The 16,611-nt window shown below is 33.0% G+C and overlaps 2 protein-coding genes across 7 annotated transcripts; one reads left to right on the top strand and one right to left on the bottom strand.

Annotated features, from left to right (window-relative positions):
• LOC18595337 (codeine O-demethylase) lies at nt 1,131–4,432 on the bottom strand. The gene is made up of 4 exons (XM_018123023.1): nt 3,781–4,432; nt 3,019–3,266; nt 2,039–2,363; nt 1,131–1,516 (listed from the first exon to the last, which is right to left on the bottom strand). The coding sequence occupies exons 1-4, from the start codon at nt 4,030–4,032 to the stop codon at nt 1,280–1,282; spliced, it is 1,062 nt and encodes a 353-aa protein (XP_017978512.1). The 5' UTR covers nt 4,033–4,432; the 3' UTR covers nt 1,131–1,279.
• Nucleotides 8,202–15,259, top strand: LOC18595338 (calcineurin subunit B). Of its 6 annotated transcripts, XM_007023241.2 has the most exons (10): nt 8,327–8,430; nt 8,559–8,717; nt 9,025–9,113; nt 9,207–9,331; nt 9,488–9,584; nt 9,782–9,891; nt 11,432–11,506; nt 13,156–14,113; nt 14,285–14,886; nt 15,040–15,259. In XM_007023241.2, exons 3-8 carry the CDS (start codon nt 9,044–9,046, stop codon nt 13,204–13,206), a joined length of 528 nt encoding a protein of 175 aa, XP_007023303.1. In that variant the 5' UTR covers nt 8,327–8,430; nt 8,559–8,717; nt 9,025–9,043; the 3' UTR covers nt 13,207–14,113; nt 14,285–14,886; nt 15,040–15,259. The 6 variants fall into 6 exon arrangements, with proteins under 6 accessions (XP_007023302.1, XP_017978519.1, XP_007023303.1 ...); XM_007023240.2 differs by lacking the exons at nt 8,327–8,430; nt 8,559–8,717 and adding an exon at nt 8,202–8,326; XM_018123030.1 differs by lacking the exon at nt 8,559–8,717 and having other exon boundaries at nt 8,325–8,430.

Raw genomic sequence — 16,611 nt, forward strand, 5'->3', positions numbered from 1 at the left:
GGATGCTCTTAGTTGGGTTAGTGATTGCATATTCTCCTCATAATTTTAAACTTTTGGGCATCCAGGAAAAGCAATTCTAGGCTTATGGGCATAATGCCAACTGGAATGTAATTTGAGCTTTCATTACCTATATGAGATACAATATGGCTTGAGCAAGATATTTCAAATTAATTTAAAAATTCTGCAGCATTTAGCAGGGATCATATAAGCATGCAAAATTTACTTAGTCTGTTTCCAAAACTTGATCTCTATAAGAGAGAGACAATTTCATCCTATGTATTCCCTGCACTGAATTTTATGATTGATATCAAACAGTCTACCAGGAAAAAGGTCTGAAACTCAACTCTTAGAGGTTTCTTTCCTTGCTTTTTCATTGTCTTCAACCAACCAGAGCTGTCAAAGTATTTACAGTTTAAATCAAGAGCCAAGAATTAGATAATCTGTTTATAACTTCTTCAATCAATCTTTAAAATTTTTAGCAGATTCATAGCCTTCAACCATAGCTGTCAAAAATGATTTGCTGTTCTCTCCCTCTTCTATATATATATATATATATATAAACAATATTCTTCCATAAAAAATAATAAAACCTACATTCTTCATATAATAGATTCTTCCTTCCATTGAGGTAATTTATTTCAGGTGATAACAAAAATTAAAAAATCAATGAAGACTGAATTCTTGGTATGTTTAGGAGCTTTATCTTCATGTGGAAATCATGCTATATATGTGTTCTAAGTCTTAAGACAAGTTGGTTAACCTTCTTCTTTTAGGACTTTAATATAGTAAAATGCCTTGCATACCTGACGAACTAGCATGAAGCAAGCAAGGTTGAGCAAAATACTAAAGAAAGTGTCAAAATTGGAGATATGACTTTTCAGAAGTAGAATATCTAGGTTTCGTAGAATTGACTTGAAAAGCTGTCTAAAATTATTATTGTGGCATACACCCCTGCTAATGTTTGTTCTTCTGAGAAATAGTAGCTTAGATATAATATTTTCTTGAGCTAGTAGGATAGTAGCCAGTTGGCAGTAGCCAATATCCAAAATAGAAAATGTGGATGCCAATTGCTATTCCAGGGAGAAATATAAGAATGAAAGATGGTATTGCAGTTTAGATGCCAACAGAAGTGCTAAATGCTATATGGAATAAATTAAGGTTCTTTATTTTTATATAAAGTGAGAAATATGTGAGCTCTTTTTACAAACCGATACTTTAAGTAACACTAATTAGGCAAACGAAGTACCTTAGCTAAAGCATAAGAGACCATAGCACACGTTCAAATTTCTGCTGTATGAAGAGCTCTCATTCCTCTTTGGTAGTATTCCCAATGTGTGATGTCATAGTCTTTTACCTTCTTGAATAGTCTTGGTCTTTCCTCATTCACCAGACCATCTTCTGGTCCAATCTCTTTGTGTTTTTCTGGTGTGTAGAAAACTGCAATAGATGTTCTCTCCTTCTCTTTGTTGGTTACTACCCTATGCACTGGACTCTTGAACATCCCATTTGTCATTATCTGCTAGAATCATGCAGCATATGATCACAAAACATAACTATCTACCTTACTTATACAGGTTATAGAACACAATTAAATGTTAACAGTTAAATATGTAGTTTGAACAATATGAAACATGATTCCCTTTCTTATGACAGGACTCTGCTTGTAACTTAGCATGGTAAGTATTTTCAACATATGTGATTGTGTTCTCTGCATTTACACATACAGCATATGCATGCAGATAGCATTTGGTAAGCACCTAAACTCCTACTGAAAATAACCTTATTACATGGCATTGATAAACTGGTGCCATCGTAAGAAATTAATGAGCAAAATGGTGAAGGAATGTTGTCTTGCAGGATTTTTCATAACTGATACTACAGTTTTATCGTGTGACTGTCGAATGAGATGCTTCAATCTCCTTACCTGGCTGTTCCTGTAACAGCCTGCTAATGAAATCCTTCAGGACGTGCTTTTTCGTTGCCTATGCTAGTGTATGTGAACAGTGAACTTTAGATTATATAGAGTAACTGTGCAAACCTCCATTTGATCACCCATGAGGACTAGGAGTGCATTAGGTATGGTAGGGACTGTAAACCAGTGCTCTTCTTTGAGGACTTGAAGGCCTTCAACATCATCTTGCAAGATAATGGTGTACCCTGTGCCATCTGCATGGGGTTTTAAGCCAAGAACAATTTCAGGCTTTTGACAACACGGGTAGTAATTGAACCTCACTTGCAGTGCTGCTCGTTCACCAAATTGATTCAGGAAGCAATTCTCCTCCAATTGCAATGACTTTGCCATGGATTTGGAAACAAGCTCAGTCACCATTCTCATCTTAGTAGTGTAATATTCTAAAACATTCCTGAAAAATTGTGTCAGTGAGACGTCGTCAGAACTATGAAGTATGTTGTTGATGTCAATGTTAAACAGATTGTATAGCTAAAGGAGATAAAAAATGAAACTGTACATAAAGGATCAGTCTAACAGAGGACCTGATTGAAACTATTGATGTCAATGTTAAACAGATTGTAAAGCTAAAGGAGATAAAAAATGAAACTTTACATAAAGGATCAGTCTAACAGAGGACCTGATTGAAACTATGGAAGAGCTCATGTTTTGTACAGCTTCAGTGTTCAGATAGTTAGCTTCCCCTGCTTGAGATGATAAATAGATGCACATGCTGCAGATGGATGATTACTTCTTGCTGCTATAAATGGTTAATGCCATATAATTGTCATACCTATGTCTCGAGTATATGCTTTTCAATTATTAAATTATTAATATTGTTTTTGAACTTTTGGGTAGCAAATACATTAAATTAGTAGAAATCACATATGTGCTATGTAGATAATATGGTGCACCCCTTAATGTTTTGTTGATAAGTTAAGGTAGAGATAGAAATAACAGGATCAGTTTGCTTGATTGCTTCAAAATCTTGGATAATTTGCAATAACTTCAATACCAGATAGATATGTTGTAGAAACAACTGATGGATATGAGGGGCAGAATCAAATTACCTGAAGGATTTGGGGCTTTCTGGCCAAAATTTGGTGTCCCTTAAATATTCTGGGTATGAGGTAAGAAACAAGCGATCTTGCCAGTCAAGGAACTGACCTTCTTCAGGAGTAGGGTCTCCTCCATATCCTTCCTCATCTTCGACTCCTTTGCTATACTTCTTCTTCTCATCCATTGGCTGTTCAAAAAATTCTTTAGTGACTTGGCGAATTTCGTCTAGGAATGAACTTGGTATCCCATGACCTATAGCCTGAAAATCCAGAAAAAAGCTTTCTCGGAAGAATGGACAGGTTTTGAATGTTAAATGGAGCACATAAGCATCTTGAACCAAACAATTATTGCACAGAAATGGGTGAAACAGTACATCATTCTCTTTTATATTTATTTGGAAGTTTCTTGTGGACTGCTTTAATGGGGAAGAAGGAAAGGAAAGTAAGTTTTATACTTCCATTTCTGTAGATTTGATAAGGAAGTAGTAAGGTTGCCTAATCTTCACATATTCATTTGCAGAATCAGTGACAGCATCTCTAACTTTAGAAGTTAGAACAGGGTTAAATACTTCTGGTTAGCAGTGCTCAATTTCATTATTTTATGATACTGATAAGTTTGTAGGATGGGGATTATTACTTTCTTGATATCTCACGGTATTCATATGACACTGCTCCCAATATTCGTTTTAAATCAGGATTATAGAGACTATTGGCAGCATTGGTTTATGTCAGAACTTCGGTTTTCATTTCTTTGGTGAGTTTTAAAGTTCAAACCTGAAAGCAGCCCCAGGAGCAGAGTGCTGATTTTAGCTTCTGCAATTCTTCTTCTCTTTTGGTGCTTAACGTTGATGATGAGAACAAACTCAGGTCAATAATGGGAATTGGAGCTAATGGGGATGGAACATCTTCATCTTCGTTTTCATCTCTACAGATGTACAGCGATTCTGGTTCTTCACCGTTGATGACCATTTCTTGGACGCGCCTTGACAACAGAACATTAGCAGGGAGAATCGAAGGGCTGGCCATGTTGACAGCAGGGTAGTAGAGCTCAAGAAGGATTACTGGGAAATTGCTTGTGTCAAATAGTGCATTTAGTTGATCAGCTGCATATGCAGCGGATTCAGCTACTTGGCTTGGTAGCTACGTTGATGTTAATACTTGACATAATACTTATAGGACATATGACATGTGTACCGTCCAAATGTCCCACCTAGGACGTGCTTACTCAGCATGTTTACCATACAGCTTCACTGTGATGTGTTCTCATGCATGGTTTAATATGATAGTTGAGCTTAACACCTGTAATATGCTGTGAACAAAGTGTTTTTGTGTTCTAAGAAGTACTTAACAGCTTGGTAATATCACTTTATGTAAGGAGAATGAAATTACAGCTCACTACTTCAAACTTTTTCATGCTCGGTTTTTCATTCCTTTAACCATATCTGCACTATCAGCTGCTGCATGATCAAAGGATCGATTAAAACCATTTCCAACAAGCTAAGCTGAAGCTTGAGTAGTCAGGCTGCCCAAATTACCTCTCTAGTGCAGGCAATTTCGCTATCCAACACTGTACCTGATTGGGCAGGGATGGGAGATATTTTTGTGCATAAGTGAAGACAAAGAGCAACTGTAAAGGAGCATAAGTAATGGAAATTGGAATCTGACTAGGCTAACAACCGGAGATGTGATTGGAAGGAGAAAAATATACATTTGCTGAGATATAAAGATTCATCCTCAGACATGATTGACTGCTATCGTACTGCATGAAGATGACCCTTCTTTGGATGTCTTCATCAACTTTAAATGGGGTCAGTTTCAATGGAAGGAGGTAACGTTTGTTAGTGCATTGCATAATTATGCTTTCAGTAAATTAGGATAATGTTTGTTTTAATGTCATCCCTTGCTCCCTTGTCCATGACCTCATAGTCAATAAATTTCACTGGCATGTCATAAATCTTGGTGATGCTTTGAGACTATAATCAGGAAGTAAGAATCTGGAGTCTAGAAATCAATTTCTGTGGAAATACTTCCATATATAACCTTGTCAGGATTGTGGTATGAGGAGTCTAGATTCAGCATAGCAAGTTTACGAGTAGCTCCAGGATCATCAGCGTTGGAAATATAGAAATCCTCATATCAGTCTAACTAGTACAGCTTTGGAATTTAGTCCAAGGAGTAAGAAGCTGGATTCTAAACCACAATTTCCATGGAATTTAGTTCAAGGACTAAGGAGCTTTATCCAAGCTACAGCTAAAGCTTGGCTATAGGCATATATATCAAGTAAGCATCCATCTAGTCCAGGTTGTAGGTGGTTTTGCAAATTGGTTAAGGTCTTAACTTAAAGACATAAAGGAAGTAGATATGTGAGCACAGTTCTTGTTTTTCAGATATAAAGGAGGATTGTTTCTGGTCAGCATCCTCATTAATGTTAGCTTCTATGGTTGTCAAACTGTTGCTAGAATTGTTAAAAGATATGTTTAAGATTGCTTTTCCAAGGTAGCTTTGGATCCTTTTCTTGTTGACAAATCTCTTTGTTGGATGATTCTGGTGTTATGTTAAAAGCAGATAAGTCCATCAGTTGAGCTGTTTTACTCATTAATTTGTTTGAAAGCTCCTGATTGTGACCATTCTGGTTTCTTCTTTATCTTTCTCTCCCAATCACCCCCATTTGGTATAAAAAATATAACCAATAAAATGTATAATCAACCTTACTTTTCCATGTAATATCACAATTTGCCCTTGATATTAATTCCTTTGATTTTCTTCAAAACCAAAGAATCTACCCCTATCAGCCCAAGTTTTGCTTCTTTAAGGATTTTGTAGCATAATTAAGACTTTCTTCAGTTATAAAATTATTTGGACTTTGTTCTAAGGCCCAATATATATGGTTCAATAATTTTTTAAGCCCAACTATCTTTATCTAACATGAGCAAATCCTGTTAGAAGATAATGGAGATTAAGGGTGAGTAAATCAAATTAAATCAATTATTTATCTATATTAAATATAATTTGGATAAAACGGTTCAGTCTAATTAATTTATTGAATTAATTGATCTAAAATATTTGGTTCAATTGATTTTTTGATCGATTCTCTGTTTTAAAATTCTTAAACCAATTTGCCAAGAAATCCAAATTAATTTTTTATATATATTATATAAATTAATATATATATAATATTTTTCATATATATTAAGAAGAATTAGTGGTAAATTTAATTAATAATATATTTAAAATATATTAATTTGTTATATGTATGTATACAAATTATAATCATAGCAATTTAATTTTAGTTATATATTTATTTATAAAATTATATTAATATGAAATTATAAATTATATATTTTAAATGATATAACTTATATGTTAATATTATAATATATGGTAGTAAATATCCTATATATTAATATGTTGTAATTATTGCACCTTGGTAATGGTTCGTAATATAAAATGTTATGAATATATCTATATATATAATTGTATAAATATAATATATATATATTTATTTAATTTATATAGAAGTATTACTATAACTTATAATAAACTTTATTTTTATGATTTTTTTTATAATTAGGGGAGGGAGATTCGAATCTTACTCTTTAGGCAAAAGGATCATGCACCAACCAATGAACCAAATGTTCGGGTGCAACTTTATTTTTATGATTACATTTAATAACTTTATTAATTATTATCTTAGTTTTTATAATATATTGTTTATAGTTAGTAATTATTTAAACAAATTTTGAGATAAAACATTATAACGTATAAGTTGTATCATTAATTTCTTATATACATAATAAAGTAATATATTATACATATACATATATTTAATTTATATATAAACAATACTGTAACTTATAATAGATTTTGTTTATATGTTTACCTTTAATAATTTTATTAGTTATCACTTTAATTTTTATAATATATTGTTTATAATTAGTTATTATTTATATAAACTTTGATATAAACATTAAAATATTATAACATATAAGTTGTGTCATTAATTTTATATATATAATAAAGTAATATATTTTATATGTACATATATTTAATTTATACATAATTTGTATATTTTATAATTATGGATAAAGTTTATAAGTTTTTATATTATAATTTGTAAAAAAAAAAATGATAAAATTTTGGTCCATTGATCCAAAATCAAACTAACCAAACCAATTTTATATATGGTCGATTTGTTCGGTTTTGGTCAATTTTTAAAAATATTTGGTTTTTAGGTATGACAGATCAAACTACTCAATCCACTCATTTACTCACTTCTAATAGAAACAACTATCTCTATAAATTTCTTTTTTTTTTTTATAATATTTTAAAAAATTCTTAAATTATTAAAAAATTTAAATAAAACTTTATTTTTTATTGCATGTAATTAAATTTTTATATATTTTTAATCAAATAAATTCTTATAACTAATGATTGATTAATTATCATTAGTCAAAATGTTATTTATTATTTTATACTTATAAAACGTTAATGTAGAAGGTGAAAAATGTCACATAATACACTCATATCATAACGTAAAATTACTCATGCTACATTATCATCTACTATAATATATCATCGTGTCACATCAATGTTATGTAACATATAACGATAAGTGTCATTTTATCTTATCACAATTAATCAATCATTAATTGTAATAAAAAAATTTAAAAAAATAATTTTTCTAAATAACCAAAAGTACATAAACCCAAACTTAGTATGAAAGAATATATAGTGAATTTTAACTTTAGCCTGGATTTGTTACTTAACGTATAGGTGCATATAGTTAACAAATGACAATAAGTTTAATACACAACTTTCTATATGATTAATTTTTCATGTGTTATTACTAGTATCAAATTAAATTACATCTAAAAATTAATAAAATATATTTTTAATTCAAAGTCATTGAGACATAATATTAAACAAATAAATAAAATCTTTGGCGTATGCTTCAACCTAAATTTGTATGATAATATATGAAAAAAAATCAAATCAAATTGAAATAGTAGTACACAAAGAAGAAAAACATCAATGCAAGCTAAATGAAATTCAAGTGTGAACCTATCAATAAGAACTATTCCAATCTAATTTTTAATATTCTTTAAAAAAAAAAATTATACATTAATTAATAAATTAAAAATTTGAAATAATGTTCGAGTGCAAAAATTATTGTATTAAATTATGAATAAATTAAAAAAAAGGAATAGTTGAAACCAATGCAGATGATGTGGGCCCAGAAAAGAGCATAAATTCCTTATCGAATTGTACCAAGTACAAACGGAAGATTTGCTGTTCTATTAAGAGTTTGGATGTTGACAAGGTGAGTTGCTGCTCTCTCCTCCATTTCTTCATCCCCATCCTTCCTTCTTTCCTTCCAAGTTCCAACCATTGCCCGACTTTAGCTTTCTGCTTTTCTTTTCTCGGGTAATTCTTTCTTTTTCTTTTTCATTACCATTTTTTTAACTTAAACGGGCATTCGGTTTGGTTGCTAAGAAAACATCAAAAGGGTATTGATTCTTTTCGTTTTATGCTGGATTGTTTCCACGGAAAAGAGTTTTTTTTTTCAGTTCAAGTTGGCCGAAGCTCTGTTGCGTGACCATCTTGGGTGCGAAGTTTTTATTTTCTTCTAGTTTCCTGCTGTTTCTCTAGAACCAAACAGTGCATGGTTTTGTTTTTCTTTCAGTTCATCGGAAAAGTGAATTTTTTTAAAGGTAATTGAGGTTCTGATTGATGGGTTTTGGTTATCTTGGGCTAATGATTAATGGGTTTTCTCTGTTTTTTTTTTTTTGTTAGTCTAAAGTAGTAGTAGTATATTCTTATAGTGAGAATTACCCAGTTGAAGTTAGCCAATTAATGCTATTTTTTTGCTTAATTTATTGCATGTGCATCTTCAGTACAACCTTTTGGTTCTTTCTACCAATCAAAGTGTACGTAATTTGAATTCTGATTGATGGTGTTTGGTTATTTTGGGATACTGAATAGTGGGTTTTTTTTTTTTGTTTGCTTAACGATTTGTAGATTTTATTAGTGAGACGCAATGGGGAATGCTTCATCAATGCTAACTCAATATGATATTGAAGAAGTTCAAGACTACTGCCATAATCTATGTAGGTTTCTATATGCTTTCTTTTCTGGACTGGTTCTTCCATTTGATTGTTCTCTAATCCAAATTTTGATGTGTTCTGGCTGTGGGGATGCAGTCTCTCAGCAAGAAATTGTTTCATTGTATCAAAGGTTTTGCCAGTTAGATCGAAATGCAAAGGGATTTATATCTGCTGATGAGTTCTTATCAGTTCCAGAGTTTGCTATGAATCCTCTCTCTCAGGTAGTCTTTCAAGTTGACTTGTTTTTGGAGTAATTAATTGAATTCTGGGCTTTGAATATAAATTCATGGTTGAATGATAATGTTTGTGTGCGGTGTTAGAGTTTTATGTAAAGGTTTGAGTTTCTTTTATTAATCTCTTGGATTTGTTGCTTACAGAGGCTGCTTAAGATGGTGGATGGTTTGAACTTCAAGGACTTTGTAGCCTTCTTGTCAGCTTTTACTGCCAAAGCAAGTGTAGAGCAGAAAATTCAACGTGAGTCTTCACTGACTTTTCTGTAGATTGATCGATTTTGTTGGTTTGGATGCAATTGAATATTGAATCAATGGTCAAAAAATAAAGGGTTACGGATGATTTCTTTTTGGGTTGCCTTTTTTTATATTTCTCCTGCTCATTTAAGTTGTACAAATGTTTCGAAGTTATTTAATGTTAGTATTTATTTTCTGTCTCAGTTATCTTCAAAGTGTATGATTCTGATGGGAATGGAAAGGTGTCTTTCAATGACATACTCGAAGTGTTGCGTGACTTGTCTGGTTCATTTATTTCCGATGACCAAAGAGAGGTAAAACCAAGGACTTTTACCTATTGGTACTTGTTTCATCATTATTTCCTAAAAATAGAAAAGAGGAGATGTGGAGGTGATTGTAACCATACATGTGCATTTACGCATGACCATTATGCATAAATTGACCTATTTGATTTGCTGATACTATGCATGGTGAGATAATTGAGTGAACTCTTGCTGTTTTGCATACTAAATGACAATGAAAACATCTCTTATTATGAATGAGTTTAGTTAGCAATATCGCATTATGTTGGAAAGGATAAATGAAAATACCTGTCATGGAATCAGCAGCAATAGGAGGAGAATCATGGTGCAGAAATTTAAATTAGTCTGTGTGTAATAAAATATGTTTACTTATTCTTTTTTATCTGAATTCAAATACCTTGGAAGAGGAGAAAGAAATTTATTGTTAATTTTCTACAATTTTTTATCTTAAGTGGATCTCACTGTAGGAATTGAACCCAGTTGGTTTTTTGACTATCTACCAGAAAAAGGAAAAAAGAAATAATGGATCATTCTGACCACCTATGGAGTAAAAAAAGAACAAACGGATCTGTAGGGTCCCTTAAAATTTCTTTATTTTCTTTTGGAAGCAGATGACTCTCATTTTCCGTGAATAAACAGAGTGTTAAGAAATCTTCGTATAGGCATTTACATGATTGGTTTGATTGATTTTCACATTCAGTCAATCTATTTTGGAGAAAGAAAGGATTCAAAAGAATTATTTTAGCTGCTCATTCTCTTCTCATTTAATCAATATAAGTCATGAGCATCTTCAGTATTAGTTTAACCGAAATGGTCTTTAAACTGATGAGAAGATTCTTTTAATTGGGCTAGATTTCATACTTGAATGGTTTTCTTTGGTTATCCAACAAAAATCCTCCATAAGAATAATTATATTGCAGAAGTTGAGTGATTGAACATTTGAAAGAAAAAATTTAATGATTTTTAACTCAGTTTATAGAATTGAGGCTGTTGATGAATATGCCTGCTTTAGTATATGAGCCCAGCCAAATCTGATTTCATGATATGAAAATCTGATTAGATCAAAGATGTATCAAGTAGGTTGTTAATTGCTAAAAAGCATGCATTGGAGTGGGTGAGTGGCTAATGTCTAAGTATCAGTCATTTAGTGGTTTGCATCATATAAGACTCTTTGGCTGTTACGTTTAAGTACTGCATGATTAAGATTTTCTATGCATGCTATTTATATAAGATTTTCAAATGTCCAACATTATTCTGTAATTTATAGAAGTAGATATTTCCATTTCAATTTAGTCTGACAAATTTGGCTATAAGATTACTTTTAAATGGGATAGTTTGTTCTGTGGTTTCTTAGGATAGCATCCTATCTTTTGTTGTCTCTGTCTCTCTTGAGTAATAGTCATTAACCATACCTTGGATCATTACAAAGAATAACTGCATCATATTTTGAGCCAGTTATTTTATGCATATGTTCCTTGAGAAGATCAAATGGTTACATAGATTTGAGTGGAGTATAATAGAACACCTTGCCCTTTTGTTCTTTCTCTTGCAGCAAGTCTTGACCCAACTTTTGAAAGAAGCAGGTTACTCAAGGGACTCTTACCTAATGTTGGATGACTTCATTAAGGTACTTTACATTCTATCTTATATTTATTATAACTATTCATTAAGAAATCTTATAAAAAACTTCATTCCATCCCTGGCTAACTATATTCAAATGGCTTTTCTACCATTCCTGGCTGACAATATTGAGATGGCTTGTCTGTTTCTGTTTCCCTCTCTCTCTCTCTGTGTCTCTCTCGTTTATATTCACAAGTGTACAATGGTAATCTCATATTTATTAGAGAATGGAACCCAGGACGATCCATTTCATAAGGTATTAATCATTTTAACTTAAAATTCCACAAATCCAGATGACTGGCTTAAGAACTCAAGGGCAACTGAAATATGTCAGTTTCTTCTTGTTGCATTATCATGAGAACACAATCACATGATACAATCTCAATAACCTTAAGCAGCTTTCAACAATCACGCCAAGGTAGCCAGGCTTATAAGTCTTGGAAGGGCTAAACCACTTCTATATTTTGATGCATAGTTATGTGAAGCATCCTTAAACTACAGGGAGAGAACAATACTTACAAGTTATTTCCTAATCCATTTCCATTTTCCTTACATTGTGTTGGATGCTTATAATAGAATAGAATCAGGGAGAAATTTCCTTTTTTCTTATAAATGATATGCTTACTCGGTGGATGAATTCCAGTAACAATCAGTTAAGTAAAATTTCCTGATTATTTTGTTTTTAGTTGCCTTACTTTGTATCAGATGTACTTACTAATATACCAACCCTAGGCTAGAATTCCTTGCCTACATAAAGCTTAAATCATTATGCTTTCTCTTGATTGATCCTTTGGCAGTAAGGATTTTGAAGTAGAGACCCAAGGTACTGGATATCATCTTGTTTTTGACTATACATCTTTAGGTTCTATGCTTGACATCTCTCTTCCTCTTTCTCTCTCTGGTACAATTGAGCGAAACCAAGTGGGGAGAGAGCATTGAATCTGGGACCTTGACCTTACATTAGATAAAAAGCAACAACTACTATGCCAAGTTCAAGTTGTTTTATACTTTTAAGTTCCATTTTCTGTTGATCAAAATAGAAAGTACGAGTTCTTGGCATTATGGGGACTAGATTTTCTTTTTCTGTTTTTGCCAAGATTTTTGAAGGTGTCTATGGGTTGAGTGACTTAAGCCTGGACGATGGTTGTGTAAAAGGAAGCTAACAATCTGACACTTGAGATATAAGGGGAGGTTAATTGTAGCTTGCATGTTGCCATCTTTCTGCAATCAGCAACAAATTCATATGATGTTGTAATGTACATCTATGGGATCAATTGACTAACAACTAGAGATGACAGTGTATAAGGAACCCAACAATTTGACTCTTCTGATAAGAGCAGATGAGTTTAAAGAATGTTTACATCTTTTGCAATTAAGCAAAAATGCCGGAATTCTGATGTGATTTAAGAAACATTTAGAAGGGTTTATAGTGATCTGCTTGTTATAACATTGCCAAAGCTCTTTTTATTGTATAGCTTCGAATTACTGTTGAGAAGCAGGGTTACTTCTGTTTGCATGACCATCCTAATGTAGATGATATTATGCAATAGCTGTGTTTCTGACCTAGGTTTCACTTGTTGCTTTGGTTTTGCTCAAATAATCTTCTTTCCTTCAAATATGGATATTTTAATCACCGTTGCTTTGTATCTGGCACAGGTTTTTGGGAGTTCTGGACTAAAAATGGAAGTTGAAGTTCCTGTTGATTAAGCTAATTCATGCAGTCTTTCCCCTGGATGACTGGAGAGAAATGATTGCATGCATCATAATTCATAGGAGAGAAACCCATTTTAGGCATACATAAATACACCTATACTATGTTCCTAACCTCAGTGACAATAAATAATTAGCCACATATGTATCAAAAATAAGTTCAGTTTCTGAAAATGGTTATGTGTATCTTCAAAAATTTTCAAGTCTCTTCGATGGGTGATTTAGCAGTTCAAGATTCATGTTTCCTTGTCCTGCTTCTCCATCACATGCTTCACCTATTTGAGTGATAGCACTTTCTTGGACCATATAGAAAACTGTATAGTTGAACAGTATGAAGGTTCATGGTTTCAGACTGGACCGGATGAAACAAAACCAAAAGGTTGTTTGAACTCTTTCCCGAAAAATCATATGACAAAGTCATGGTAATTGACACCATCTGATGGCTAAGAATGCTCGATAAGTTGGACATTGGGTTTTGTTTATGGTTGGGATAGAACCGTGAGGGAGAAGTAAGGGTAATTACCCAGATGTCTATGGTCCTATAGGTGTAACTCGTAAGCTACAAGCAGTCAGGCGAAATCTTGTGCTTGAATAGAACCAAAAATCCTCTTTAAATTTCCGACCATATAACTTCCTGTTAAACGATGCCGACATTGCTCACCTGCGGTAACTGGGACAAATTGTGAGAGTGTGACATTCCCCTTGCAAGTGCTTGGCAATTTCTCGTTAACTTCTCTGCCACTCTTTCTGAATAACTCAAAAGCAAAGAACGATCTCTCAAATGAAACTATGTCTTCTGATGCACACTCTACTTGCTGCAGTGGCAAACTCTCTTAGAAGACAAGCAAAAGGGAAACATTCTTTTGAAAAATGATCTCCATGTCCTTAGACATTTCTCTCTCTGGTAAGTAACCATCATCATTAATCTATCATGTTCTTCATTTACTATGATGGTAGTATATTCACACTTGGTGAAGTTATTCGTGAAGAGAATTGCAAGAAATACATGCCATAAACCAGTCTATTACTAACTTTTTCTAATGTTATTTTCCCTAACCTTTATGTTGCCTTTCAGGATTGCTCAACTATGTTCTTGCTTATTTCACAGAAAGTCTTGTTTCTGTCCTTTGTAAATTGATAGACCAGGGTCGAGCTTCCAACATATTTGAAACCCAAAGTTCAAATTCCACGAACCTTCTGCAAGAAATTCTTCCAAGGAAGAAGATAGAACTTGTTTCATCTGAGATGGAATTAGATTCCTCAAGAAAGAAGTTACTAGAGTTCAAGAATTTCAAGGCAGCAGCAAGCAGTAACAAGCATACAACAACTAGCAACCAGTCAATTCTCAAGTTTAAGAATGAAGGGGCTTCAAGTTCGAAAGAGGTATCTCGAGTCCCAAGTAATCCAAGAAGTAAGGTCTGCAGCAGCTTTTGTAAAGGTAAGGGAGTTGTACTGCAGGCTAGTGAAGCTGAACAACTGAATACACGATTGAAGATCCTTGAAGAAGAAAATGAAATAATGAAGCTAGCATTCTTAGAGACAGCCATGGAAAGGAAAGAATTGGTTAATGAAATATGTCAGCTGTTTCAGACACTGCAAGACTACAGCCTCCACCATAAAGATCAAGAAGATGGACACAGATCCAGCTATGGATCTTTGATCCTCAAACCTTCTAAGGTATGGCATTTTGAGAACCAATATCTGCATAAATTCATATTGAATATGGCATTATCACTGTTGTTTAATGGCATGGTAGCACTACCTTCCTTTCACAATAAACCTGGAAACCATCTAATTGATAGTGATGCTGATTCCCACGGTGTTAAACAGGGTAGAGGAACGGAGTCGAGCGGTCTGTCACAACTTCAATTGGAAAATCAAGGTTCTGAAGATCCTATATTAGCGATTCTTGATCAGAGTTACACATCTACTCAGAGTTAATTGTTGTGTACATCAATTTACATTTCATCAACTATCATGACTTGATATGCTCAAGTAGTTTCCAATCTTAAGGAACTCAATGCCAGAAGTAACAATGACTTTAATTTAAGATTTCCCCCGAATTTCTCCTAAAACCAGCATCAGGTCTCAAAGGTGAACAACCTTTGGCAAATGAAACAATGTAGGTAAAGAAAGTCGGTAAAATAAATCCACAACCTCGGAAAAAGGATTCGCTCTAAGGGTGGTTGACGGGGAACTGCTTCTGCAGCTCGAGCGAGTCACCGCATGCCATCGGAGGATGGTTAGCAACGGCTCCCCTAAAAAAGACTCAAATGGAGGTGGGATCTAGCGATCGAAAGAGCACTACACGTTGCGTGATATCTGAGGCATCTTCAACGATCTTTAAAATTCTAGAGATGGATTTTATTATTTAAATGATGTTTTCATATATTTTATTATCTCGTTAAAAATTAAAAAATTGTTTAGATTAAATTCAGCTAACCCTTTATCTTCGTGTATGATAACCACGCATCTCAAATACATCGTTTTGGAGTCTTTTACGCTCTCAAAAATCCTAATTATAAAAATCCTTTGGAGTCTTTTTCTCGAAAAAAGAAAGTTTAAAAATAATGCAGTTTTAGAGAAAGAAAGAAAAATAGGGAAGAAAAGAAGAAAAAAAACACAAGAAAGATATGATAGATTGTTTAATCTATTTGAAAAAAAAAACACAAGAAAGATATAATTATAAGTAAAGGCTTAGATGTGGTGGTAAAAGAATTGACATACTTGCTTGAGTACATAATGTTTTGAAGAATAAGAGCGTCATGTGTTAGTCTCATGATGCGTCACGTGTCAATTTTTTATTGTGTCATGTGACAGCCTCGAACCTAAAAGATAACGTGATAGTGCCACATCTGCAACTCAAACTTGAAATGTGATGTGGCATTGCCATGTTAGCATAAAAGATGCCATGGCATGGCCGCATCAATGTGGCAGGGTTACAAGGCAATGCCACGTCAACACGCGAATTCGAATTGTGACATAGCATTGCCACGTCAGCAACTAAAATCCACTTCATATACCATGTTAGCATCTGATGCCACGTTAATGTTGACGTCAGCAACGTAACAATTAATTTAGATCAAAAATATTAAAAGAGACTAAATTGAAATAACTTTTAAAATAAAAAATTTAAAAATTATGATTTTTACTAAAGAGATTAAATTAAAAAAAATATTTTAGTATAGAGACTTATAAAGCATTTTGACAATTTTTTTTATCTCATTAAAAGTCGAAAAATTGTCTCGATGAAATTCAACTAACCCTTTATCCTCAGTGTATGAAAACCACACGTCTACGCCTCAGCCAAATGTGTCTCCAGATGAAAAATGAAAAAAAGAAGAAACGAAAAGATTTTCGAAGAGTGCTCTTTAAAGATCAAATACGAAAAGAGGATATGAG

This window comes from Theobroma cacao, chromosome 6 (genome assembly GCF_000208745.1).
Source record: "Theobroma cacao cultivar B97-61/B2 chromosome 6, Criollo_cocoa_genome_V2, whole genome shotgun sequence".
Lineage (NCBI taxonomy): Eukaryota > Viridiplantae > Streptophyta > Magnoliopsida > Malvales > Malvaceae > Theobroma > Theobroma cacao.

Bases quoted from the DNA above. Each gene is read 5' to 3' on its own strand.
- LOC18595337 (XM_018123023.1), bottom strand. From the start codon at position 4,032: ATGGCCAGCCCTTCGATTCTCCCTGCTAATGTTCTGTTGTCAAGGCGC. The intron at 2,364-3,018 runs GTAATTTGATTC...ACAATTTTTCAG, and splicing joins GAAAGCCCCAAATCCTTCAG to GAATGTTTTAGAATATTACA. The intron at 1,517-2,038 runs GTTTGCACAGTT...TGATTCTAGCAG, and splicing joins TCATGGGTGATCAAATGGAG to ATAATGACAAATGGGATGTT.
- LOC18595338 (XM_018123028.1), top strand. From the start codon at position 14,080: ATGATCTCCATGTCCTTAGACATTTCTCTCTCTG. The intron at 14,114-14,284 runs GTAAGTAACCAT...GTTGCCTTTCAG, and splicing joins CTTAGACATTTCTCTCTCTG to GATTGCTCAACTATGTTCTT. The intron at 14,887-15,039 runs GTATGGCATTTT...GGTGTTAAACAG, and splicing joins TGATCCTCAAACCTTCTAAG to GGTAGAGGAACGGAGTCGAG.